The following is a 25,778-nucleotide window of genomic DNA, read 5'->3' on the forward strand; positions in this document are numbered from 1 at the left end:
AACACATCAAAACGGACATATTTACTTTTAACCTCCAAGCCACAATTGTCAGACTTTTTCCAACTGCACAGAGAACAAATCTTCAGAGGAGACCTTTATCTGATGTCCTTGTTCAGCAGAAGGCGGTGGATTTATTACCCTCTGCCCCCACTGAGCTCCATGACCTAGCAGACCATGGTCTCCTCGTCCATGTAGGGTTAACACTGCAGCGGCAGTGCAAGAGCTCCCTCTACTGATAACTTTTTTAAATGGATGGTTAATTCAGTCAAACTTGTGACTTCACAGTACAAGGCGACTGTGTGCGCTTATGTTTTCCTTGTACCGGTGAATTTTCTGATCATTGCAAAACAAAAAAAAGTCGAGTCATCTCACAAAAGTAGTTTATTGTTACTCTTACTGTTTATATGGCTTTTCTTTGTATGACAAGAGTTGACATAAACAGAGAGTGGACAACACCGTGGCCATGTTGGAAAAACAAAAAACATGAAACGACATAATCTCAAAATTCTGCCTGCATTTCCATCATTGACATTATGACAGCCCTGCAGAGAGCGAGAGGGGGGGGGGGGGGGGGTTGTGGTCATTCACTCAATGACTTAAATCATTTTAAAGCATTCTCACACTGTCTCACACATGCACGCATACACACAAAACTGAGGAGACCATATTCAGAGGATGGGACCTCCCACCGCTACAGAAAGAATGTTCATATTGCTTCAAAGAGAGACAGACCCCCGTCCCCCCCCGTCCCCCCTTCTGTACTTTATATCAGCCGCGCTCCAAGACAATTTGGCAATAAAGAAAATATACATGAGAACACATAATCCTCCACTGCTTAAAGAGAGGCAAGGATGTACACGAGGAGACAAGACGATATAATGGCTTTTAGGATGAGAAGGCAGTTTGCTGCTTGGATGCCAGCACGAGCACAGGCGGGGGCAGCGCCGATGACTCTGATGAAATGCCCCCCCCACTCCATGAGAGAGCCGGGCCGGCACACATGCTGATTTCTCAGATTTGTCTCCTTCTATGTACACGCAGAGTCGAGCTGATCAAAACGGAGTCAAGAATACACACATAAATATTGCCTGTTTCTAGCGAGCCTAAATGCGGCGAGAGTTTGGTCCTTACTGAAAAGCCCTGAGTGTGAATTCAAAATGTCTTCCATGAAGATTCCTGCTTTCGACTTGCATATGTCTGTACGTCTGTGCGTCGCTGCTGACCATGTGTGGATGTGTTTTTTTTTTTTTTAATCTGTGCTGAAAGTGTGCATTCTTCTACTGACATCATCAGGGAGTGCTGTAAGGTCGATTGTATCGTAGGTGTCGTGCATGGCGTCATCAGTTTGGACACACTAATGGAAATATCCGCTCCTAGAGAGTAAGTAATAGAGGATCACGAAAGTGCTACATATTCGGTCAAGTATAAGGCCCCTTGTCCGGGCGCTTGATGTCATGTGTTTGCTACAGCTGGGGGGTATTGAGAACGGGGTGTGTGCATGACATGTATGTTTGTGTGTGCATTCGTGTGTTAACGTGTGTGCGCCGCTGCAAGGATGGCTGGATGGCAGCTGGAGTCTACCTGCCAGTAGTTACACTCATGCTCTCAGGATGACTTTTCCTAACTTTGGCACAAAGATACTTTACTTTCCGCGGTGACAGCATGAGTCTGCTGCAACGAGAATAATGCCAATTCCCTGATAACAGAATCTGAGTCCCTGCAACATAACAATAGTCCTCTGGGTTGATTATGATTGACATCCACAGTGAGCCAAAGTCCCCCCCCAAAAAAGCCCCAGCTAAGCATATGTAGCTGATAAGGAAGACCCAGCCAGTTGTGATTACCCTTCTTTCCCCCCAAATATGTTCTCAGGAAAGCTATTCAAAAGAAAAAAGGTTCTCTAAAAGGATTCATATATAAAACCAGAATAACAAATAAAAGACAAAAATATAATGGTATATAGATATGTATGGACTTATTTATAAATTGAAAGAAAGAAAAATTGAAAACAATATTCAAAAGCAATAACAACAACAGATTAGCATACTTAATTTGGTTTTGCCCTGTACTCGTGTTGTTTTTTTGAGAAATGTGCTTGTTGCAATCCACGGGAACCGACCGCTCAGTTCTGGTGTCTGGTTCGGCCGTGACCCCTATTTTGATACAAACGCCAAGAAAAACCAAGACGTTAGGCTTTCCCAACGAGGTTCTGCCAGCCTCTCGGCTGCACCGGGAGTTCAGAGGATTCGCCGCCATCTCTCCTTTACTTTCTTTTCCTGGAGCTCCTTTGTCACGGACCGGGTGGCCTGAGTTAGACGTGTCTGTACACATAAGGCTCTGCTGCGCTCCGCCCGTGGAGGACACAGTGACGTGCAGTAGGAGGGAAGGCCGGCTTATTGTTGAGGTGGGAGACTGAGTGAGGTTGTGTCGTTTGTCTCAAAGCAGGTTTGAGTGCGCGTGTACGTGTTTGTGTGTGTGTGTGTGTTTGTGCCTGTGTGTGCATGGGGGTGCGTAGGTCTGAAATGCTCTGTTCACTGCGCCCTCCCAACGAGGCCCTTCCTCGACCCGTCCGCGGCGTCTAGCGCGCCCCAGGGCTCCCCGTCACTGTCCGAGCCCCTGTCTCGATCTTCATCGCCCGCGTCCTCGTCCTCATCCTCGTCCTCTTCCGGCGATGGCTCGCTGCCGTTCTCGGCGGCCCAGCTGTCTTCCTCGTCCTCGGCCTCCTGCTTGACCTGCGTGGGCGGTGCAGGCGGTGGCGGAGGGGGCGGGCTCTCGTTGTCCTCTGTTTGGTCCTCAAAGGCCTCTGGGTTCTCGAGCATCTCCCTGATCAAAGGAGGCATCGGCCCCGGGATCTCCATCTTCAGAGTGATGGCTCTCTCTGCGCCTGGGAGGAGAGGACACGGAGACGATAGACGATTACAATCATGTTACTTATTACCAAAAAGAGGACACAAATGAAACACTGCCGCGAGTGGAAATTCACTCGGCCTTCTTTGTCAGCACCATGAATCGGTTATGACGGTGGTAAATATCTTTTCAAAATCGAAATTTGTTCGAGGAGTTGTTGTCTTCAAACTCACCCTTAGTGCTGATGCCCCGGAGGTCAGTGATCTTCATCAGCATGCGGGGAAACATGTGAGGTTTGTTGGGGCGACGGCGACGGGCGTAGATCTTCAGAGCCTCAAGTAGAGGCTCTTGAAGCTTGTCCACTTTCTGGGGCTCCTCTAGATCCATGCGGTCTGACAAAGTGGGCCGAAAACACATTGTGTTCATTATTATTCTCCAGAAATTTACAATTCTCACAAAAAAGTTTTACTTAAGAAAATCGCACTCATCAAAAAGTCAGATTTATATTTTCTGTGCAACAATAATCCTGACATAGCAGTGGCAGGTGGGCTGAAACAAACATACTAAAGCCACTTCCTCCTTCACAATTGACACTGCAGTACCTCCACAGATGAGGCAGATGGCGCTCAGGAGGCCGGTCTCTGTGTCGTCCATCTCCAGGGGTAGAAGCTGGCCGGCAAAGGCAAACACCAGGTCTGTGAGAGGTCCAAAACCGGCGTTGTGCATCTGGGTCCGGTTCAGAGTCAGGCCGTCTGAGAAGGTCATAGTGTCCTGCTCTGGAGTGTAGCGTGTGCAGATCCTCAGCATCTGTGAGGACCAGAAGGTGGAAAACTTATATCAAAAACGTGATGTAACGGGGATTTAACACGGTTTTCCTCAGCACACACTGATGGCAGCAGCTCAACTCCATATCGATGTTGGCTCAGAGTGTCAAGTGTGCATAACTACTTTCACACCGAGGATTAACTTGGCTCAACATTATTCAGGAAAACCTCCCTGCACTATCACTTCTCGCCACCAGGTGCAGGTGTTCCCTCGCCAATCAAGTAAGTTGATTTTGTGAGCAGGTGAAGAGGACAAAAGGCATCGGCTCCTCACCAGTATGTCCAGACAGGCAGACTTCAGCAGAGTGATCTGGTCAGCGATGGTGAGGGTGGTGAAACCTGGCAGCCGTTTGGCAAATTCCACAATCTTGATGATGCATTTGGTGGAGAGCTCACTGAACTTGTCCCACAAACCCAGATCCAGCTGGACCCGGGTGTCTGAGCTGGAGTTCTGAACACACAGAGAGCAGTATTTTGTTACAGAGGTGGCGTGCAGCCCCGTGCGCCCTGTGGGACCAGCATGTCCGAGCACATTTACATTTTACATCAATCAGGGAAAAAAGAACAATCCATTTACATGTTGCATCAATCACTCAGAGGCCACACAGATGGCTTAATGGGGAACTGAATTAGTAAAACCGCCTCTATGTTGGGAAAGCTACGGTGTGTTGACCTCTTTGCATGCAATCTGTGAGTGACGGAATATCTGAAAGTATTGTTGCCACACATAGTATGAGTGAGCAGTGGTGTCTAGTGAGTGTGTGTGTGTGTGTGTGTGTGTGTGTGGTTGTCACTTACTGTAGTATATTTGCCCAATTGCCCAAGTGAGGGGAAGGTTTCTTTGTGAGCTTTGCTGACTTTATTGACCAACTCCTCGAGTTCTCCACTTAGCTCATAGCTCTCTGGAAGCACCAACTCCTCCTTCACATCCTTCTTCTTCTTGTTTCTGTCATTGCGCACGGCTTTTTTTTTTTAAAGAAAAACAAGATGAAACACACATCAGCTATGTTCCTCTTCTTTATCTGCAACGTTAAAACATCCACAGCTCTCATAATCTGTGTCTTTCACAACTGTCAAGGCCCTTGGGTTCACCAGTGGAAAAGAACTGCGTTGCAACGGAGCTTTGCTCTTTACAGTATTAACATATTTCCTTTAGCACGGGACGGACACTGGCTATCTCTTTCTTATCACCCGCTCTCTTCCTCGTCCATCTCTCTATCCACTTGACCGGTGCACGTAAGCCAGTCCTCCACTCTCCTCCTCCTCCTCCCCCTCCCCCTCCCCCTCCCCGACTTTCCTTCCTGTCAGGATATCCAGTAATAGCAGAGGCACAATGTGATCCCGGTCTTAACACACATCCCACACAAACATTACACCCACATGCATGTCCCATGGGCTCAGTGAAGGGCAAGAAGCTGCCACTTACACACGCACAAAGCGGCAAACGAGGTCAAGCTGAACAGATCATAACCGTGCGTTTGATTTCGGCACGCTAGATGAATTCTGACGCGATTAGCTGTGTCAAAACTGGAAATCTGGTTTTCTGATGAATGAAAGCAGTGTCTCTGCTGACCAGAAGGGCGAGGTTCTGTTGTGAAACAGGAAGGCAGAAATAATTTCGTAAAGGGATTAGTCATGTGATTGGCACAGCGCCCAGCCTCGCCCCGATCACCACCCCTGTCACGCTCGTCATCTGCTTCTGCCTGTCTGCTGCATAGTTTCCCCAGAGTCCCTCAATGAACACCATTTGTAGATCAACACATCCACACTGTGTGAATCAGGTCAAGCCATTCCCCTTTGTGGTAAAACAATCTGATCCAAGTAGAATTTAGACATCAACTTCTTGCTGATGTCTCCAAACTACGCGTTATGTCGTGCTGTGTGTCGATCTACGAGTGAAAAACACTGTTTGTGAGTCTGTGGATATTCACATGTGAGTGAATAACCATGTTGTGGAAGGTGGTCTCTCCGTCTCTTGGGACTCCAGTCCTGTGGGACTCACCTTCCTTGGACATGCCGACCTCAAAGCACTTCTGCAGCCTGCAGTACTGGCAGCGGTTGCGTGTGACCTTGTTGATCTGACAGTTCTTGTCTCTGTGGCAGGTGTACACCATGTTCTTCTGGATACTGCGTCGGAAGAAACCCTGGTGCACCAGGAAGCAAGAGACAAAGGCGTGAGACCATTGTGTGTTGCTAACCACATCTAGGATGTGTTATTTAACTTCTCCTTCATAAGAATCACGGCTTTCCTCGCTTTTTTTCGAACCTAAATTAAAAGCGCAAAACTGTAGCCTTTTAAATTTGAGTGTTTTCGCGTTCTATTTCTACGTCTTGTTGTTATTCCCTCATTTACATTCACTACAATCTCACACTAGTGGCTACAAACTGCCTATGAAGCCCAAGGTCACATTTTTTGCAACACAGCATTTTTTCTATATGTAAATAAAATACATATAAAAATAAAACATCACAAAGCTGATCTTAAAAGGTTCTGGCAGGTTCTTCTCACCTTGCAGCCCTCACAGGAGCTGACCCCGTAGTGGTACCCCGAAGACTTGTCCTGGCACACAAAGCAGGGCTTGTAGACACGAGGTGGGGGAGGTGGAGACGGAGAACTGGGTACCATCTCCTCTGAGCTGGTGCTCTGGGTCTCCACCGCTATGGGGAAGAAGAAGAAGAAGAAGAAAAAAGACAGCGGCGCACATGAGCACACGGTGAGTCACATACTCCTGTCAGAAATGTCAAATGAGAACTTGTCAATGAATGTAGTTGATAACCGAGTGTTTTCAACTGCATTCGAAACATGATATGGCAGCCGACAGCATTTCCTTTTCCGTTTGATTTGTGTTGCCAGAGAGGGATGCTCAGTAACGATTAAATTTGGCCTAGAGGTGGATTGAGATACATTACCACATAATGCTCTCTATCTCGACTTTCTCGATCGATAAGATAAGCGAGAAAGAGGATTATTACAGAGCAACTTTCTGTATCCAGGCACCAATTACCCCCTCGAAGGGCGGCAGTCAGGTGCGTGTTTGGTGAGCAGAGAAACAAAAGGAAAGAAGGACTGAATCACCTGACAGCAATGACAAAACTGTTTTACTGCAGTAAGAAAGAACGTTGTTGATAGACAGCTTGTCTGATAAGCCCGGTTAACAGAGTGAGCCCATGCAGCAAAGAGTCAAAGCCGGCTCTTCCTCATTCCGCAGACTCGTGATGACATCTTGCACGCAGAGAGTAAACAAATGTCAAACACACGCGCACACAAAGCTCTCCTTCCACCTTTTATACTGGAACACAGCTGTTACGTCAGTGCGACCGCGAGTCACGTATTTGCTGAGGTGCTTTACACTTTGATAGATTCCAAAAAAGGGAAAAACATACAGGCTCCCTTGGATGCTTAATCGTGCAGCGTATGTATTCCACACTTCCCCAGAGGAACATAAGCCGCGGTACACACACACACACACACACACACACACACACACACACACACACACACACACACACACACACACACACACACACACACACACACACACACACACACACACACACACACACACACACACACACACACACACAGACCCTCGTCACACATGCTAGCCTGCACAGGCTCACCGGCACACATGTTGCTCCGGGGACAGTATGGAATCCATACGCTGCACACTTTAACATTCATTTACCCAGCAACACCTCTTTCAACTTTCACCCTTAGTTACCCTCAGACCTCAACCCCCAAAACTGCATCCCACCAGCCCCTGACACACAAACCCTATTTTTCTCTTGTTTCCTGGCCCTAAATTCCTCAGTGCAGCCCTGCCAGGTTTTAATAGAGGCCGAGGCTCGTAAGGCGGCCTATAAAGGCGGTCCCATGGCTGGACTGGAGGCCCCATTCCGGCTGGCCTACACTTTATTGGGACTCGGTCACCTTGGGCAGCTATTCACACCGCCAGCTGTAGCTCCCAACCCGTAAAAAAAGCCAATCATAAAATAAAAAACAGGGAGGCTCTAAAATTCTGGCTTTTACTGCCCCCCACCTCCCTCCCTCACCTTCAATGGGAAGCACAGAGGGTTCGCCTCAACTTAACCTACACCCCCCTCCCCCCTGCACCCCCCCCTCTCCATCCCCTCTGACACCCAGGGCTGAAGCAAGAACCACCAGCTCGGATTTTTACAAGAAAGGGGAGACTTCAAAAAGAAGAAAAGAGGGAACAGAAAGAGGAATTTGATAAAAAAAAATTAAAAAAAACAGAAAGGGGCCGAGGGGGTCGGGGGGCACGCAGTTGCTCCTGAGGGCAAATCTTGTTCAAGACCAAACTGACCAATTACTGCCCCTGCTTCCACAGCTGCCCAGCTACTACCTCATTAATGATAGTAACAGAAAACCTTTCTCCCCCTTTGCCGTCTGCTGCCCAAACATCTGTTTTTCATATGCATTTTTATATTTCACTATTCCACATTCCGCATACCAATTCTTCCTTTGAAAGCTTTACTTTGCTGGAGGCAAATATGTTTTCCATTAGTTTAAGCAGCAGCACCACAGCCAAATGTGCAAATCAATCTAAAACCTGAAGTTTACACCCGTTAAAATGTTTCTACAGCAGTTTTCATATCTCCCTGGCCAGAGTATAACAAAGCAGCAGGGTCAGAGGGAGAGCAGAAACCCTCTGAACGTGCCATGAACCTCCATGTTTATGCAATAATAACAGCAGCAAATGAGGCTCCAGACCGAGTGCTGACAACCCCGTCAGAAAAAGGACAAACCATGTGTGGCGTCAAGTAACAAACATTGACTGACGCCGTCTAAATGGAGGAAGAAAGCGGGCCAACGAGAGAAAGGCCGTCCCGGAGAAAACTCGGGACAGCGATGAGGGAGAAACTACCATCAGGCTCCATCAGCTCGTTGGGCCCTGGCAGAGAACATGACTCCCCAACCCGCCTCCCGGACTTTGCCTGGTTCAGCCTGCTCCATCCAAATCCGCTGCACCACTTACCCCAGGGCGCCACAGTGAGGGCCCTTTCAGGCAGCCCCCCAGTCTCCTCAACTCAGCTCATCACTGTTTAGAAAACAAAGCCCTGTGAAATGAGAGGCCCTCCTTATCAGCGCTCCGAGGCCCGGGGCCCCATTTGCATGACAATCCGCCGGCCGAGGGCTGCGAGTCGATGACGGACGGATGAGATGAGATGACCGGGATAGGTGGGTGGCTGCTGTTGTTGGGGGAGGACAAGAGGATAAGAGAGGCCGGGGAGGAGGGATGGTTACCAGTAGCCTCTGTTCGTTTCCTGCTAAGTATCAGTTTACTCCCTAATCCCTTCTCTCAATACTCTCTGCGCACAAGTGGCCCAGCTGCACTGACCGGGCCTAATCCTTCGGGCCAATACACACCGATACGATTCACTGGCTACAAACGGGCAAACGCACAACAACAATCCGGCCTCCCCTGCATTTCATTAAAGTGCTCCAGCATGAGTGGGATGCGCAGTACATCATTCTCAACAACCTCATTAGATGAACTGTAACTGCGCACGACAGAAATAGCCGTTTAGCTGAAGGTGACTTCAACTGGGTCAATTGCATTAAATTCTAGGTCAGGTCGACTGGGCCATTTGACGTCCCTTTAGATTCAACAGATACAATGGGAGAGAAAAATAGATTTGAAAAAGATTTAAAAAAGGAGACTTTTGAGTAACGCTGAAGCTGCCTGTTGTTCACCCAACTGTCGAGGGGAGTGTATCTAATGTATGCGAGAAAAAAAGGCTGCGACTACGCAGTTTGGGATCCTTGTTGCAACACACTGCTTTTAACTGAGCGGCGTATGACATTCTGGCAAGGTTACAAGTGTTCTTTCACAATAGGGCTTGCAGATTTTGTCTACGTGACTTGTTGGTTGCGATCAAATCTGCAGCGAGGATCTGGTCTTGGCATGTGACACACGAATGCAGGGGCTGTTTGAGGACACTGCCAATACAGCGAAGCACACCAGTGAGTGGCACAGACAGACTTGTGCGTTTGTGTTGCGTGCACGCAACGCCAGCCAGCTGCCCGGCCTACTCTGCAGCCTCTATTTGATTGGCAAATGCAGGACTCATTGTGTGCAAGCCTCTTTTTTTGTCTGTGTTAAACTGCAAGCACTGGCATGTTGTGCGGCCTTTGTGGCCATCTCCACCTACATTAAACGGCCTGTACGGTTTGCGTGTTCTTGTCAAACGCGCTGAGCAGTAAAAGAGTGTGTGAGACTTGAAGGCAGCGTGTGAGACGGAGACGGAGGCACACAGTAGGGCTCACTGTGAAAGGCGGGGTGGGCACTGGGCAGACAGCAGTAGCAGAAGGGGAGCAGATTGAGCGAGGGTGGTGAACAGTGGGCTGGAAGACTAGCTGGCACACTAGGAGGGGCCTTTGTGGGGGGTGGTGGGGGGCGCCGTTGGCCCTCTACCCCGTGGCAGAGGCTCCAGCGCCACGGGCGGCTCTACCGAGTCACCAGAAACCCGCTGAAAGGTTTCTATGAAGAAGTGGGCTCCGTGAAAAAGAGGAAAAGAAAGTACCACACCCTCGTCAGCAGTGCCAGCGAGTTTGACTCTCTCTCTCTCTCTCTGCCCACGTCTTCCTGCCATCTCTCTGAGGCTTCTGTGACGAGGTCCCAAACAGCAGACTCGTTTCCTTCCTCTTGACGGTCTTTCCGGAGGATCTCCGTCACTACTTTCCGAGCAACCTTTCTGTGTCCTTCGCTGTTACGCCGTTGTACATGTGCCCCTGTTTACTGTTACTGCTGCCGATCAGCTTGGTTCAAGCACCGTTGCGCACACACTTGACTCACCTGAAGGCTTTGAAATGGGAGGTCTGTCAAGTCTCTAGTGTGTTGAGTTACACAAGCACGGACAACGTAACCTCCCTACCACTGAGAAAGAAATGGTCTATATGGTGTTGAACGCTGGAAGGAATGTGTGTGTGTGTTGAGCAAGGAGGGAGGGGGATGCTTTCATTAAAAAGGTGCTGAGCAGTAGCAACACCTTTCAACAGCTGTCAGAATGCTCATTACCTGGACACACACATATATTCACTCACACGCCTGTAAAGGGGCCCCGCTGAGCTGTCTTTTAAGACGAGGTCTACGATAAGACCGGTCTGTCGACCAGGAGACTGCTCAGGTTTGGATTGGTGGAAACACACATAGAGCTGGCGAGGAGTGGTGAGAAGTGAGACATTAACAGACGCACACGCCTCTAGGAATTCACACCCTTCTGTCAGCTACAGCAGAACGTCATGGAGCACAGAGAGAGACGGACACATGCGTGGACCCACATGATGCGTATGATCTGAATTTGTGGTATTGGAATGTGTGGCATACTTTTGAAATGGACAAAATATGACATGGAGCCAAAACACACACACACACACTTCTTAATCCACAGCTTGCTCGGAGAAAGTGTGCAAGCAGTGCAGAGCAGGAAAGGCAGCAGGTGGGATCAGCCTGTATCCTCTCAAAACACCCTTTCTTCTTTACAGCACCTCATAAAAGAGCCTTTTGATATTTTCTAGATGGAGTCGGCCAAACCAACATTTGGCAGCAGACACCCCCCCCCCCTCCTGCACCACACAATCCTGTCAAGAAAACACACAAGTTGGCTCTAAAAAGAAAGAGGACTTGCCCACTAAGCTGCCTGTCCCACAGGAACCCAGCCCCCCCAAACAAAGTCTCCTTCAACTGTCCTTGAGCAAAACGCGAGGAAGGAGGTATTAAAACGAAGACGGGAAATTAGCGGAAACCAAAGTTCATTGAAAGGATTCTCGTCGGTGGCCTTTTTGGGACAAGTGCAGATCCGTGGAAGCAAATCTGCCCCCTCGTCCCTGTGGTGAGCTCAAGCTGACTCTTCATCTGCCCACCAGAAGACAGAGTGGAGCGCGGCTCTCCTCCGGTGACTGCAGACTGAACCCAAACCTGGCAACCTGGACCATCGATCACGTCGAGGAGACAGGGCAACTCACGGGCAGGCGAGGAACCAGACAGGGAGCGCAGGGCGGCAGACAGGCGAGGTGAGGAGGGAAGACGGGAGAGACACGGGAGGCAGATCCCGAGTCCTTTGATCCTCGGGTTGTCTCCCGTCCTCCCAGACTTCCTCCCACCATCTGCAGCCCCGGCTCTCACCTGTCTGTCGCTGGCAAGTCCACTAGAGCTCGTTCAATAGCTATTGCTTCCTCCCCACAACAATAGAAACCGACAAAAAGTAGAAGTAGTCCGGCCCCGGCTGCGGCGTTGCTCCGTCGGAGGAAGTGAGGGGAAAGGAGGATAACGTAAACAACAACAGTAGTATTCACTCCAGCTCATCGGGGGAGCACCGCAGAGCGAAGGGAGCGGAGGGAAACCTCTTCTAGGGAGGAACGAGCGCGCCCGCGAGTGGTAACAGTGGTTTGTGTAGGTGCCAAATCACGCACTACAATAACGGTTTCTTCTTGCTTTTCATCATCTATGATGATCTGGTAGTTGTCCTCCCTCTTTTCACAAGGGGGGGGGGGGGGGGGGGGGACTTTTAAAGGCGGCACTACGAATGAGTAAAAGGCAAAACAGAGACTGAAAGTTGCATGTGGTTGTCTGATGATTACAGGTAGATCTTAGAAAAAGGATGCCACACTGGCACAAAGTCCCCGTGAACTGGCGCCGACACACTTGACTCATACCAGGCGTAGAAGTTGCCCTGAGAAACTTCTGCTCTGAGTGGGCCGGTGGAGCAATGATGCACAGCAGCGGTTTTTTTTTACTTTTGCTTGGCAACCAATGGACGGTCTCTGCGTCTGGATGGAGCCCGCCATGGCACGAAAAATAAATTCAGATTGAGGCTGCAGTGATTCATTTCCTTCTCTGTCTGTCTCTGTCTGTGTGTGTTGGAAGTTCCATGTGACATTAATATGAGGCAACGCATGTCATTTTGACATTTGGACTAAAACCCATTCAAAGTCGTACGTCACCGAGCAACGAGTCGGTTCCCACAGCAGCAGCGTACCCTGAACGAGGCGTAAATCACTTCACGCAGCGCCTCTCTGCTTTGATGGACAGCTTCCTGTCTGTCTGTCCTTCCGTCTAAGCGTGTTTTCTCTCCGTGCTTTCAGACAAAGGAGGGCTCAAGCAGCGCAGCAGGAGCTCATACCTGCTAGTTTGAAGAGCAAGCGACTTTCTTCCCGCGTCCACGCGTACCTGCTTTGTGTGCTTCATGCGTGTTAGTTAAAATGCACTTTAGCAGCGATATTTACATAGAATTCAGTAACTGTTGATCTTCCCTTACATGTGGGCACGTAAAGGAACCCGTTGCTGTGATTCTAATGGTCTGGGATGAAGGGTTGTTTTTGTACATTATATTCAAAATGACTACATCCAAAGTCCGACTACAACAAAAACTAGAAAAGCTTCGTCAGCTTCAATAAGTGTAGAGTCTGTGTTCAAAGATATTACAGTAACTTGAAACGACACCTGACCACTGACTAGCTGTATGTTAGGTTTCCTGCCGTGACCTGATTTCTGCCAATGACCCAGATTCATGTGCACTTGAATCACAGAAACACACACATGCACACAGTGACATCTGTTAACTTATTTACGTTCATGTTTTCACACAGAAGAAAAGCTCCCAAACGGTCAGCTTAGCACACAATCACAGGCATGTGAGCTTACACACCTGTTCCCCCTCAGATCTCACACACTTACACACAAACAAATCCACTAATACGAGATTATACATATTAACCCATGCACCGTTTCCAGACAAGAGGCCCGTGACAGTTGCACAGACACACATTGGCAAGATTTGAATTATGTCCAAGTGAACACAACACCAGCGGGCCTCCTTCCCGCCGGCCAACTTCTCTTCCATCACTCTCCACCCCTGAGCCCAGATTATGACTGTACTGCAGCGGCGGCCCACCACTCCCTGCCAAACACTGTCGGCTGCGTAAACACAACCCATTCTCACACAAACACACACACACACACACACACGGAGGGTTTCTAGTCGCGGCGAGGCTGTCCGAGCCCTCCGCTCCTCATAACAGTGAGCCCCTAGCAACGCTGGAGCCAAGCCGTCAGTCAATAACATGATGGTAACAGAACTGCTATCTTCGCACTGGGCTCACACATGGCCCCCGTGCTGGCTTACACACACACACACACACACACACACACACTGCTGTATGAGCTATAAACTGTGAAATAAACTCTCACAGGTGCACGCATGAGTGGAACGAGAGTGCATGAAAAGGCCACGCTGCACGCACACACACATGTACACTCCCTGCCAGTTGCCAACGCCCGCCCGTACACGGTGGGCTGTTTTCAGTCGACAGCCACAATAGTTGCAGACACGGGTGGGCAGCTAACTATTGTGAAAGAACTTACGAAAGTTCAGATGATATACTCTGCCGATAGAGAGGGCAAACTGTTGGCCCAGTTGCCTCATAACAGCCGGAACGAGATTCCTCAGAATGTTTCTTGCGAAACAGTTTTTAGAAAGAAAAAAAAAAAGATGGACAGAACGTCCGTTGTGACAGATTGAGCCTTGGCGCTGTGGTCGGAGGGGTTTTATTTACAGTGGTGTGACCGACGCTGCAGAGGGGCAATAAACTGCCATTAGAGCGGAGCCGGATTCCAACACTGGCCTGTGGAATCCAGCCCGGCACATTGTCTGTCTCTGGATTCGACACAGCAGTCTGGGTGCCCAACGCCAGCCAAGCAGGCACGTAAACACCGCATGCATCGACATGTAGGAGTTCACACATAGACGCTATGCAGGCAGCCACAGGTTGACGGGCTCATGTTTATGCAGAAGCAAAACAAACACACTAAATGGGGGCTTGTGGAAAATATTTTTAAGCAACTGCAGGGATTGAAACGGTTTATTTATAGGCAGCACTGCCTATTAATGGCCTTGGCTGAGACACACTGTCCTTATCCTGAAAGTGGCTCCCTGCTTTGAAAATGTAGTATGATACAGTAAAGATCGTACAAGTATTATGAGGTTGGAATCAGTTTAAATTGTATTTTATATTGTAGTTTCAGATTGAGTCAACTTATGTATACATTGCCCCCGCGTAGCAAAAGAAGGGCTCTCTGTCCACTCACTGGACGGAAACGTTGTGCTTTCTCAATTACAGTCTGGAATTGCAGAAAAGAAAAAAGGTTCCTCTCAGGTGTCGAGATCTTTGTCCATTCCTTGTTGAACCCCCCTTTCAAACAAACTCATTTGATCACATTGTTATAATTGTTTTTTTTCACGGACAAGTGAAGGTGTTTCGTCGGTCATATCAATTTTGACTCAGTGACCTTGGACCAGCTGACTACTTAAGCCTTTTAACTTCAGCACATTCGTTTGACATTATCTTGAAAGGATCAGCGAGGTTTATGTATAAAGAACCGCATTGACAAGTCCTCATTAGAACAGCAACCATGCACTCTGTCTCCTTCCTTCTCTGTCATACACACCCCCTTACCCAGGACACCACTATCTATTCCCAGTCCTGCCCCCTCAGGCATTCTAATCTTTTAATTGAATCTTTTGTAATTATAATGAAATAACTGCGGACTGCCATCAGGGAGAAAATGATCGGGGGCCAGAATGTGCCAGCGGTCACGGGAAGCTCTTATTTCTCTGCCATTGCTGCTGAGATATACCCTCCTTTCAATTAGTGCCTCAATTCACGTTTGAACAGCACATTAATGTAAAACAAAGGGGGGGGGGGGGGGGGGTAAACGATGGCACACAAGGTGATTGGATCTGTCTACCGATCTGTCACCGCCATGTCCCTCTCTTGAATGTATCATTCGGAAGCATCACAATTAATACCTAAACTTAAAAAAATAAATAAAGCTGCAAGTGTGTTTTGGTGAGAAAAGCACACTTCCCCTTCATCTGACCCTGGAGAAGCGTAATTGCCTCATTCTTCTAAGCAAATTAACATCGACGGAGAGGGAATCGGTCTGCATAGCATCTCTGAAATGGCTTCCCTGGCAGTTGACTAATTCAGTTCTCATTGATGTACGACTAAATCAGTGTCCATTATGCTTACGCGCGAGGCGGCTCAGATGTAGTGCCAGCCCTGTGGTATAAAGGCACTTAAGAGCATTACACCAGCCGAGCTGGTTGAAAGGGTCTCCTTTTCAGCAGGCTGACAAGGCCGCCACACATGGTGCGGATCTGGCATCGGCCGGCCCAGTGGCCTCTCACTAACCTCTGACCCTGAGGGCTCCCACTGTTCAGAAAACAGGAAAACTGACCACACACTTCCAAGTCCTCTAACTGTCCTGGGCTAATGGCCAAACGGCGTTGACACTTATCACCGCCGGACATTTAGCGGCGGGACAATACGACGTTTAGATTTAGGCCGGGCCACTTTTTTCCCCCCCCCCCTCTTGCCTTTTCCGCAGATGATCAAAAGAACCGCCGACCATTTTCTACCGGCTGAAACCTGACAAGCACATAAGGAAATAACAGCGTTGGACCCCGGTAATAGGTTATTAGCGAGTATCATGCCAGGGCCAGGTGTCTCTGGTGACGAACCCTGTGGACATTTTGGAGAGCGGAGTGTGTGTGTGTGTGTGTGCGCGTGGCACGAGGAGCCAGACAGGTCCCTCTGTTGTGCAGCTGGGCTGGCTTAATGAGATATCAGACTCAAACATCAATTCATCAGCCTCATTGATGAGGACAATGAGGGGCAACTGCTTCACCAAAGAGAGGCATTATGGCTCCTTGTGCGGGGATCGGGCTGTTTACAGAGGTTTTGTTGGGCACAGAGGGCTTGAAACAGTACACCACTCCGGCATCCGCTTTGCTGTGCTCTGCCAGACTCAGCTCCTTTGCCCCGGGGGCAGCTTCTCTGGACTTTGAAAAGAAAAAAAACATAGTATCTCTTTGATTTTCTGGAACAAGGAAGCAAAAAGAAAAATTGTTCTTCTGGAATCCGGGAGGCCTAATTGTCAAAACGTATGCGTGTGTGTGTGAATGGGCTAAATGGAGAGGCCAATGAAGGCTGATTGGGGATTAAATAAACAAATCTCATCTTGTTATCATCAGGGTTCCCCTAGCTAAGCAGAGCAAGCTGGGCTGGCTGGAGCCCCCCCGCCCCCTCCTGCCCCCCTGGCCTCGGCCTTCCTGACAGAGCATCTGTCTTCATTAAAGCTCAGCCAGTGTGCATGACAGCCACTGAAACACTGGTGTCTTCACGATTAATGAAGACTGATGAGTGTCCCCCCCCCTCAGAGAGGCAGTCAGAAGGGACAAAAAGAGGATGAACAAACAGAAACAATAAATAATAAAAACAATCCAAACCAATATCAAAATGCCCAGTTGAGCCGTGTATCTCTCGCTCTCTCTCTCTCTTCTCGTATTCTTGATAATTTTTTTTGGTTTTCCCACTGTCATATCTGGCTTGTCTCCCTCCACACTTCTCCCAGCATACTAAGCACCCCCCCCACACACTTCTTTCTCACTCTCGCAGCAGTAGCGGCCCCCCTGGTGAAGTGTATGAAAACGGACCCCAGTTTTGTCTTCACAGAGACAGGCATGTTGTTGGAAGTCACAGCCTTGACTTTGGAGGCAGAAGGCAGAATAAAAGAGAGAAATGAGAGAAAAGAGGAAGCTGGCCAGAATATATTGTGCATGTATTCTACATTTCTAATTCATCCACTAAATAATTCATCTTTTTATTAATTCATATCTCCGGAGGAATATCATTATCCAGAAGCATAAACAAACCTCTGGCTTGTGAGGACGGCAGCAGGCTACACACAACTTTTCTGTAATATTCTGCCATTTGTTAATAACCTTTCATGAGAAATAAATCAGAAACTAAACTTGAATTGTCAAAACCGCCAAAAAGCGAGAAAGTCGTCTTTTCCTCTTCCTGTAGTAATTCATGTATTCACCTGTGCACACCACGCACGTTTGTTTTTAGTAAACACATGGCAAGGTCAAACCTCAGGTGGCTACACATCGTCACTGTAGTACACAAACACACACTGTGCATATCATATCATATCATATCATCATATCACGGACTTTCTTTCACATGGCTGAGCAGCTCAAAGCGCCTGTGTGTGGGAGGGAGGGGGACGGGACGGGACAGGAGAGGAGACTGATTGTCCCTGTCCTTTCCTGTGCTGCTCAGAGGCCCCTAACAGCAGCCCCCATGGCCGAGAGAGAGAGAGACAGAGAGAGAGAGAGACAGACAGACAGAGAGGAACAAACATTGTGTCATTCTAGAGAATCCCAAACGGGACGCCACTTACACTGAACGCTGGCACTGCCCGTCCAGGCGAAGGGGTCGAGCCCCGCGAAGAAGGGGCTCGCCTTGCGCAGCATGCACGCGCCCCGGCCGGTGACATCATAGAGCTGACGGGGGCCCATTCCCAGAGCCTCCATGCAGTCGAACATGGCACCGGGAACCCTAACCCCACCCCCTCAGCCCCCCTCCGCTCTCGCTCTCTCGCTCTCCTCCGCCCTGAACAAGAATCCCTCCGAGCCCCTCGACGTCCCGCTCCGCTCCCGCCGCGCGCGTCACGCCGACCCGGTGACGACGACAACAACAACAGCGGGACTCGAGCGCCGCGCGGATCCGCCGCCTTCGCGTCGCTCTCGCTGTCCGCTGTCACTCTCCTTCTCTTCCTGCCGATGCTGGAGTTTTTCCCCCTCGTTCCCTCTCAGCTGGAATGCAGATCTGGTTCCTGCCCGGCTGAGCGTGACTCTCTCTCTCTCGCTCTCTCTGTCTCGCGCTCTCTGTCTCGCGCTCTCTCTCCCCCCCACTTGCCCTTGGGTGAGCTGCTCTCTGTCTGCTGTAACGGACCTAAATAACAGCCTCTCGCAGCTCTGGCTGAGCACCAGACACGGCGGAGCGAACCAACTGCTGCGGCATGACGCTCTGAGAGGGGGTGGAGAGAGAGAGAGAGAGAGAGAGAGAGAGAGAGAGAGAGAGAGAGAGAGGGGAACGGGGCGAGGGGGAGGGAGAGAGGGGGCCGGCCGCAGAGCCTGCACTCACTCGAAGAAGAACTGATCTGGTGAGGAGACAAAACTCCATTCCCATTCTTCTATTGCTTTTGTTTTTAATATTTCATCCTAGAACGCAAACACCCCCCCCCCTCTCTCTCTCTCTCTCCCCTCGTGGTCCCATTCAGATCTGGTCCCCTTTTCTTCCATCGCACCTCCCCCAATTCCCCTGCAGTGAATATGACCCCCCCCCTTCCTCCTCTGAGCCCCCCGTCTCTAATCATAACCATATTAAAGTCCAGCCACTGGCCGTGTGTGTGTGTGTGTGTGTGTGTGTGTGTGTGTGTGTGTGTGTGTGTGTGTGTGTGTGTGTGTGTGTGTGTGTGTGTGTGTGTGTGTGTGTGTGTGTGTGAGAACGAGAGCCAGGAAGAACATTGTGCTGTGGTTGAACCCAGAAACCAGATGCCAGGGTAAACCCCTCCCTCCCTGTCCGCTTTTTTGGCAGATCTTTCGGTCTCTCCCTACCGAAAGGTTCTTTAACAGTGATGAACGAGAGCTGCCTTGCTCAATCCCTCCAGTGCGTTCACCCAGACAAATACACCCCCGTACACAAACACGCCATGTGCGCGACACACTTCTCACAGGTTCCTCTTGACCCCTTTTTGGGGTGATTCATCTCCCATGCAAGGATGCAGATGTGAATTCTAATATTCCACTCTGGAACGTGCCGAAAGGAGCCGCAGAACCCGGCCTCTCACGTTTAGATTTCCTAAAAACCAGGACTGTGTTATTGACAAAATAATTCAATTGAAAACGCAGCAGTGCCCTCGCCGTGGCAGTAAATCACAGGGAGATCAATAGGCGGTCAATAAAAAAAAAAAGCCTGTCACTGGTCCTGACTGTTCATCAGCAGATGGATGGACTCCGGCTAAAGCAAACAGCTTGATACAAGATATATGATAATAGAATGACTTTAGTCTGTATGCCCCCCCCCCCCCCCCCCCCCTGTCAGGCCAATACAAGTGGTACAGCCCAGCAGGCAAAAAAGACAACATTTCCTGTCAATCTGTGCTGCTGGCTACACTCTCCATAAACACACAGTCCCCCCCCCCCCCCCCCTCGTCTGTCTCACACTCTTTTTCCTGTCTGAAGGAAGAAATCTTGCTTTCACGTTTCGGGCTATTTTGAATGATTTTGATTAAAATGTTTATTGACCTAAAAAGATTTTCCTTGGGTTGAAATCCCCTTGTTTATTTTGTTAAGCCGGTTCACTAAAGCGGTCGCACACACGCCGGCGTGGACTCGCTCACACACTTAGCCGCTCTTTTGTTGCATCAAACGGAGAACGAGACCTGTCGTTTTTATGTGCTTCTTCATACACTTGTCGGGTCATAAAGGGGAAGCTTTACGGCAACAATGGGACAGAGAAGCTAGATGACAAGTTGTTATCCATCGAGTATGCTCCTGCTGACTGTGCGTTGTTAAAAAAAAGGGTCCTTTTTTCTACCTCCACCCATTTTTCACAGAAAAAGAAAAAAGTTCAGATCTGGATGGATTTCAGATTGAATCATCACGAGCCACGAGTCACATTTTTATGATCCACAGGCATTCTTCTCACACTCGTCTTTCGTCTGTTTCCTGTGTGTGTGTGTGTGTGTGTGTGTGAGTGTGTGTGTTTTTTCTCCTTTTCTCTTTCTCGGTGCAAGTTTGCAGACAGCATCCTGGAAACTAAAAACCGGCCAATCCCCTGTTGGTCAAATGTCCTTTGTTACATTGGCGTTGTTTGCAAGGGGAAGCACAATCCCCTTATAATATCATACGCTCACACTTTACGTGTGAGTTACGCTTTTATTTTTTTTTGTGGTTTTCTAGTTTCGTGGACCTCATCCGATTCCACCGGCTCTGACATTTCTTCTTGAGACTATAAATTCAGGCCGGCCGACCCGGTTCTCCACTTGTTGGCAACCGAGCGCTGGGGGGTCAAGAGCCTTCCAAGCGCTTCAGAGGGGTTTCGCGAAGTGAGTTTAGACATCTAATCTACACATTCTCCATACTGCTGCTGACCCAGGCCGGTCCCTGCCCCCCCTCTCCTCCCCTTCCCCAACCAGAGAGGTTGAACTCTAAAAGAAACCCCCACTGGGCCACTAACTTTCCCCCCCAAACTTATCCTGCCCTCCCTCCTTCTCTCTCTCTCTCTGGCTCTCAAGTCTCTCCATCGCTCTCCTCATACACTCTGTTTCTCCCCATTTCATCAAGTTCCCTCTGGCCGCTTTTTCCTAACTGCATGATTTGTTTTAGTTGACAAAGATCTCTGCTTTTGGAAATGTTTCATTTTCAGCGGCTGCCAACTCACGGTTTATTGTTGTGAGGCTGCGGAGTTCAATTACGTTCAATTGCCCGATTACGCCCGATTGAAAATGTGTAGTGTTTCTTTTGTGACACGATGCTTCGTCTCTTTATCTGTACGTCAGACGGTCGGCTGGTGCCAGACTGCTCGCAGCTCCACGTGGGCCGGAGACCCGGCAGAATTAGGCTTTACCGTCTGACACGCTGATGCCGATTACCGATAAGACGTATACAACACATTGTTGCCACTTCCTCTGTGTACACTCATTCACGTTGCAGCCCGGCAGTCAACAGCGCAGCGGTGTGTGAGGCAATAAAGGGGACTTGTTTTGAAATGCCGATATCTGCAGCGTGGGGATTTTGAAAGGAATGCGGAGCCTTTTTTTTTTTTTTCCATCGCTGATGGGAACATGTGTGCAGTGTGTGTGGACGTGCTGAAACAGATTGCCGGTGATGACAGGAGACACTGAACACCAGTTCACGGCGCCCTCCCACTGCATGATTCAGGTTACTCAGATCACGGCCGTAACCCCACATACAAGTGAACTGGCTTATTGAAAGACGTAACGAACAAGATCCAAATCATCTTTTCCGTCGTTGATAACGATGAACTCGTTAAAGAAAGTGACATTCGGCAACCCTGCCAGTTCCTCCCGATCACGTGCTGCGCAAGCGTGCACACGTTCAGCTCCGACATGTAATCTTGAACACTGATCTGCTTCACCCTCTCACAGTGTGTCTCTGGGAGGAAGAGGAAGGTGAGGCTTGATTGGAATTGAATGGAGTTTACTTTGAACATTTATTAAAAATAAAAGTGCACATGTTGCAACAAAAAGAAAATTGCCCGTAAATAAGGGGGGCCTTAAATAAGCAATTTAAATGAGCATTTTGTGTGTGCAATTGAGTAGGAGAAAGCGACATGCTTGTCTAACATATACCGATCAATCAATACTCAATCAGTCCCATGAACCTACTTCCTGCCCTAGCAGTCGATTATGGGAGAGCCCATTTCTCAGCGGCGGCGGCCATGTTGGCGTCTGTTCACATGCCGGTCCCACCGAAGGCCCGACACAGCTACTTTTCAGAGCGCTATCACTCTTGGCCGTCTTTCAGCAAAGTCTTTTCCACTATCTGTCTCTCTCTCTCCCTCTATCTGCACTGTCATGACATTTCACTGCCCGTGTTTGTGGTGGGAAAAAAAAAAAAGAAAGATCTTCTGGTTCCGCGAAAAATACGAAACGTCTTGTCCTGTTCTCATAGGGCCGCCCCGCGCCTATGTGCCCTCCCACGGCCTCTGAAGGCCCATCCCTCCACTCTCGCCATTGCGCGCCCTTCATCTTGCACGTGCCCACAAAGGCCCATCTGAAAACAGGCCTCTCCCATTTTTAATAGAAGCCTCTTTATCTTCATCTGTCATTGTGTCAGAGCTGCTAGTAAACTCTGTGGCCTCTGCGCTGCCGGCAACCGTTGCGGACTTTCCACACGCAGGCATGCAGGCACAAGCACACATGCGCACGCGTAATACACAGACACACATGCAACGATTCAAGAAGTTTCCAGCATCGAGGGGCAAATTGGCCCCAACATGCACACAGGGATAACAAGAGGAAATCCAAGGTGAAAGCCGAGAAGAAAGGGAGAAAAGAGGGGAGAGAAAAGAGTGAGGGAATTCAAGTGCGTAAGCCAACGGGGCTTTGGGTGGATATCATTGGAGGAGCAGATACTCCACTCTCGGTTCTCGGTATAAAAAAAAAGTCGTGCAGCCTTAAATTCACAGGGAAAAGCTAAGCGGCCCTTTCTGTCGCTTTCCTCCCCTCCGCAACGGTTGAAAAATGAAAAAGGGCAATGTGAGGGGAATTGATTTCCCAAAAAGAAGACGGGTGCCTTTGAGAGCTGTCATCTTGAGGCTGGCGGTTGCCATGGGAGATAAAACCAGGGCTATTTATTAAGCTCCAATCCCTCTTATGGATCAAGGACACGGCCAAAGAGCGGTGCACACCAGCACGCGCTAATGGTCCTGTTTTAACTGTGAACAGTGAACAGTCCTGTTTTTAACATACTTTTAGATTCATTTACTTTTAAACTGAGATGACCCAGATGACCCAGACAACCTGACTCCTGTTAAGAAATAATTACAAAAATTGGCTTTCGATCATTCAAGGTCAGAGCTCAGAGGTGATATTATTAATATATATGAAAATACACCTGATACATAATTACAGACCCTTTTCACACCTCTATATTAAGCAATAAACCATAAGCAATGATCACATCGGAGGCTTATGTCATTCTGAAACATATGTTTCTCATTCCCAAAGTTTTTCTGACATGCTTTCTCATTTATAACATTGTCACCTCAGGCTTTTTGTACCCTTCAATAGATCCAACAGGGCTCAGTAACTGACACAGAGATGGACGGAGGTCAGAGAGGATCGGGCTCTGCTGTCAAGAGCAAACGGAACATTTAAGCCGTAGGTGTCTCCGAGGGCCTTTCACAGTTTTAAAAGAAAGGTGACATCGCACTTTATAAAAAATAAAAGCACATTTTCTGTGTCTTTAGGAAAGCTTGTGCCTGTGAGGGGCAGAAGGGCTGAACTCATCAGTTTAATTTCCATACAGCTCAGTTTCTTTTTCATGCGCCTCCCACCTTTCCCTCAAGTATGAGTATACGCCCACAGACCGGCGCTCCATGCAATATCAAAAACGCCACAGTGGGGCACGCACCCACCTACGGCACCTCCATCAGGGCTAGGGCTGAAATCCAACACTTCAACCTTTATAAAGATAAATAAAGCGTGGCGTTGTGTTTATTCTGTAGTTTCCGCACGGTGGAGACGGCTTCACTCTGACAGTCGACATGTCCCTCTCCTCCATTTAGAGGTTCACTTTGACGTTCCCTCTCATTGTACGTTTCCCACCAAAATGGCTCCTTTACAAAACTCCCCCAGCTCCCTAAGACAACATGAACGTCTTGTGCGTGCGTGTGCAAGAACGCAATGAGTGTTTTTAATAATGTCACTCTGCACGAGGATATTCTTTTCTGCCGGAACATTTTAGAAATGGTTTGTGTGCACAAGTCATTGTTACTTTTTTGCACTGGATGATGATTTTGTGATATTTGACTACTATTCTATCTATTGTATTCATTCATTTTGTAGGTATCTGTACAATTTCTGGCCAGTTACAATAAACTGAAGTTGCCTGTATTCCGGAAAAAAAATTATGGGACTATTATTTACTATTTAGCATTTTCTATTATTATACTTTTAACCACTTTTAACTTTTTACGGGTTTCCCTCAGATGATTTATGAGATTTATTATATATATTTGACAAACATTTGATGTTTTACACGCTTGTTTATAATTGCACTGTTTAATAGTCATGTGAGAGTATCAGACCACGTCATTACTCGCCTCGGCTCGGATTGGGCAAACATTTGTGAAACAAGTGATCATGTTTTGACAATCCCAGACAAAGTTTCCTTTCCAGAAAATATTGGGTGTGTGGAACTTTTGTTTAATTCTTGTCTAAGTGTAAATCCCTTCCCAACACACACTTGGGAGGCCCAACTGAGCGGACTCGCGGAGCCTTTACGCAAGTTTCAACCCACTACTCATTCCTTTCTATTAATACAATGCTTTTAATTTCATCCCACTGCTGAAAAAGATCACAGCTGAGCCTCTCGTGAGAGGCACTAAACTTAAAGCTTGCAAAGTCACGGTCTGAACTGAAAGTCCGAGCCAAGAAAAGGACTGCAGATTTCTGGTCCGAGCCATGTGGGCCAAAGGAAATGACCTACTAGCTTTTCAAAACATCCCCGTGGCCTGCTTTGGGGCCAGGGCTCCGTCCCAGATTGGTGAAAGCTTATAGAGGTGTTTCAGGGCTCAGTGGCGATGTTATCACATAGTAAGTGGCCTTAATGGGCTTCCAACTGTTTGTTTGAAGGGCTCCCATAATGAGAGGGATCAACTGATAACGGCCTCCGCCGCACACCGCACACGGGGTCGTCGGGCCCGCGCATGGGTGAACAAACGCAAATATAAAGATGCGGGTGGTAAGCAGGGGAGTCTTGCGGCACACCCACAGTCAGCGCAACTCATTCACACATGACTGGAAGTGAAGAATTACAATTCCGTGAGTCCACTTCCTCTCCGAATGCGTTGAGAATAAAGAAAAAAAGCCTACTATCTCGACATGTGCAAACACAGCCACCTCGCCGCTCTCCTGTCTCTTCTCACCTCCGTGCAAAACAGGTATTTCCAAAGACACTCTGGTGCCACAACACGGCGCTGCCGTGGGAGGTGCTGCGACCTGTCAGCGCGCCGTCCACGCCCAACAATGGTAGGTTTCACGCAGGCCACCTTTCTGACAACAATTACGCACGGAGCTCTGGAGCCGGCAAGAATGCGGCGCCATTTAGCTGCACGCACGGAGAAACGTCTACGGAGCTGCTGGCTTTATGTGCAAGGTATTTTCTTTCCGTCTGGCCTATAGAGAGCGTTGACAACAATGAGCAGGCCTGTTAAGCCAACTCCTGAAGAAGAAGGAGAAGAAAAACAGGGCCTGGGGAATGTCCCAACTGAGGCCTTTTGTCTGCTGACTGCTGTCAGTTAAGTGACTTGTAGCATTCCTCATACACCAAAAGGTCGTTTTAAGAGCCCGGACCAACAGCTGATGATTTTCCACCCAGTGGCTGAAACCTAAACTGATACTCTGCAGTGTTATGGAATGATTTTAAGCACAAATAAGGTGTACGTCTAGCGCCAAAACCATTTGTCGATCCACATACATAAAG

At 48.7% G+C, this 25,778-nt stretch overlaps 1 protein-coding gene across 3 annotated transcripts in view; it reads right to left on the reverse strand.

The window, feature by feature from the left end:
- Window positions 1-363: 363 nt before the first annotated feature.
- Window positions 364-25,778, reverse strand: part of rarga (retinoic acid receptor gamma a) — a 39,862-nt gene continuing 14,447 nt past the window's right edge. For 2 of the 3 annotated variants that reach the window (XM_040193904.2, XM_040193905.2), the window contains exons 3-9: window positions 6,181-6,329; window positions 5,674-5,815; window positions 4,470-4,633; window positions 3,946-4,122; window positions 3,450-3,654; window positions 3,081-3,239; window positions 364-2,884 (exon numbers count right to left, since the gene is read on the reverse strand). In XM_040193904.2, coding sequence (XP_040049838.2) covers window positions 2,532-2,884; window positions 3,081-3,239; window positions 3,450-3,654; window positions 3,946-4,122; window positions 4,470-4,633; window positions 5,674-5,815; window positions 6,181-6,329 — 1,349 coding nt within the window. In that variant the 3' untranslated portion in view covers window positions 364-2,531. Of the gene's footprint in view, window positions 2,885-3,080; window positions 3,240-3,449; window positions 3,655-3,945; window positions 4,123-4,469; window positions 4,634-5,673; window positions 5,816-6,180; window positions 6,330-17,941; window positions 18,642-25,778 lie in introns of those variants that run through there. The other variant, XM_040193907.2, reaches the window with a different exon arrangement.

Source organism: Gasterosteus aculeatus, chromosome 2 (assembly GCF_964276395.1).
Source record: "Gasterosteus aculeatus chromosome 2, fGasAcu3.hap1.1, whole genome shotgun sequence".
Taxonomy (NCBI): Eukaryota; Metazoa; Chordata; class Actinopteri; order Perciformes; family Gasterosteidae; genus Gasterosteus; species Gasterosteus aculeatus.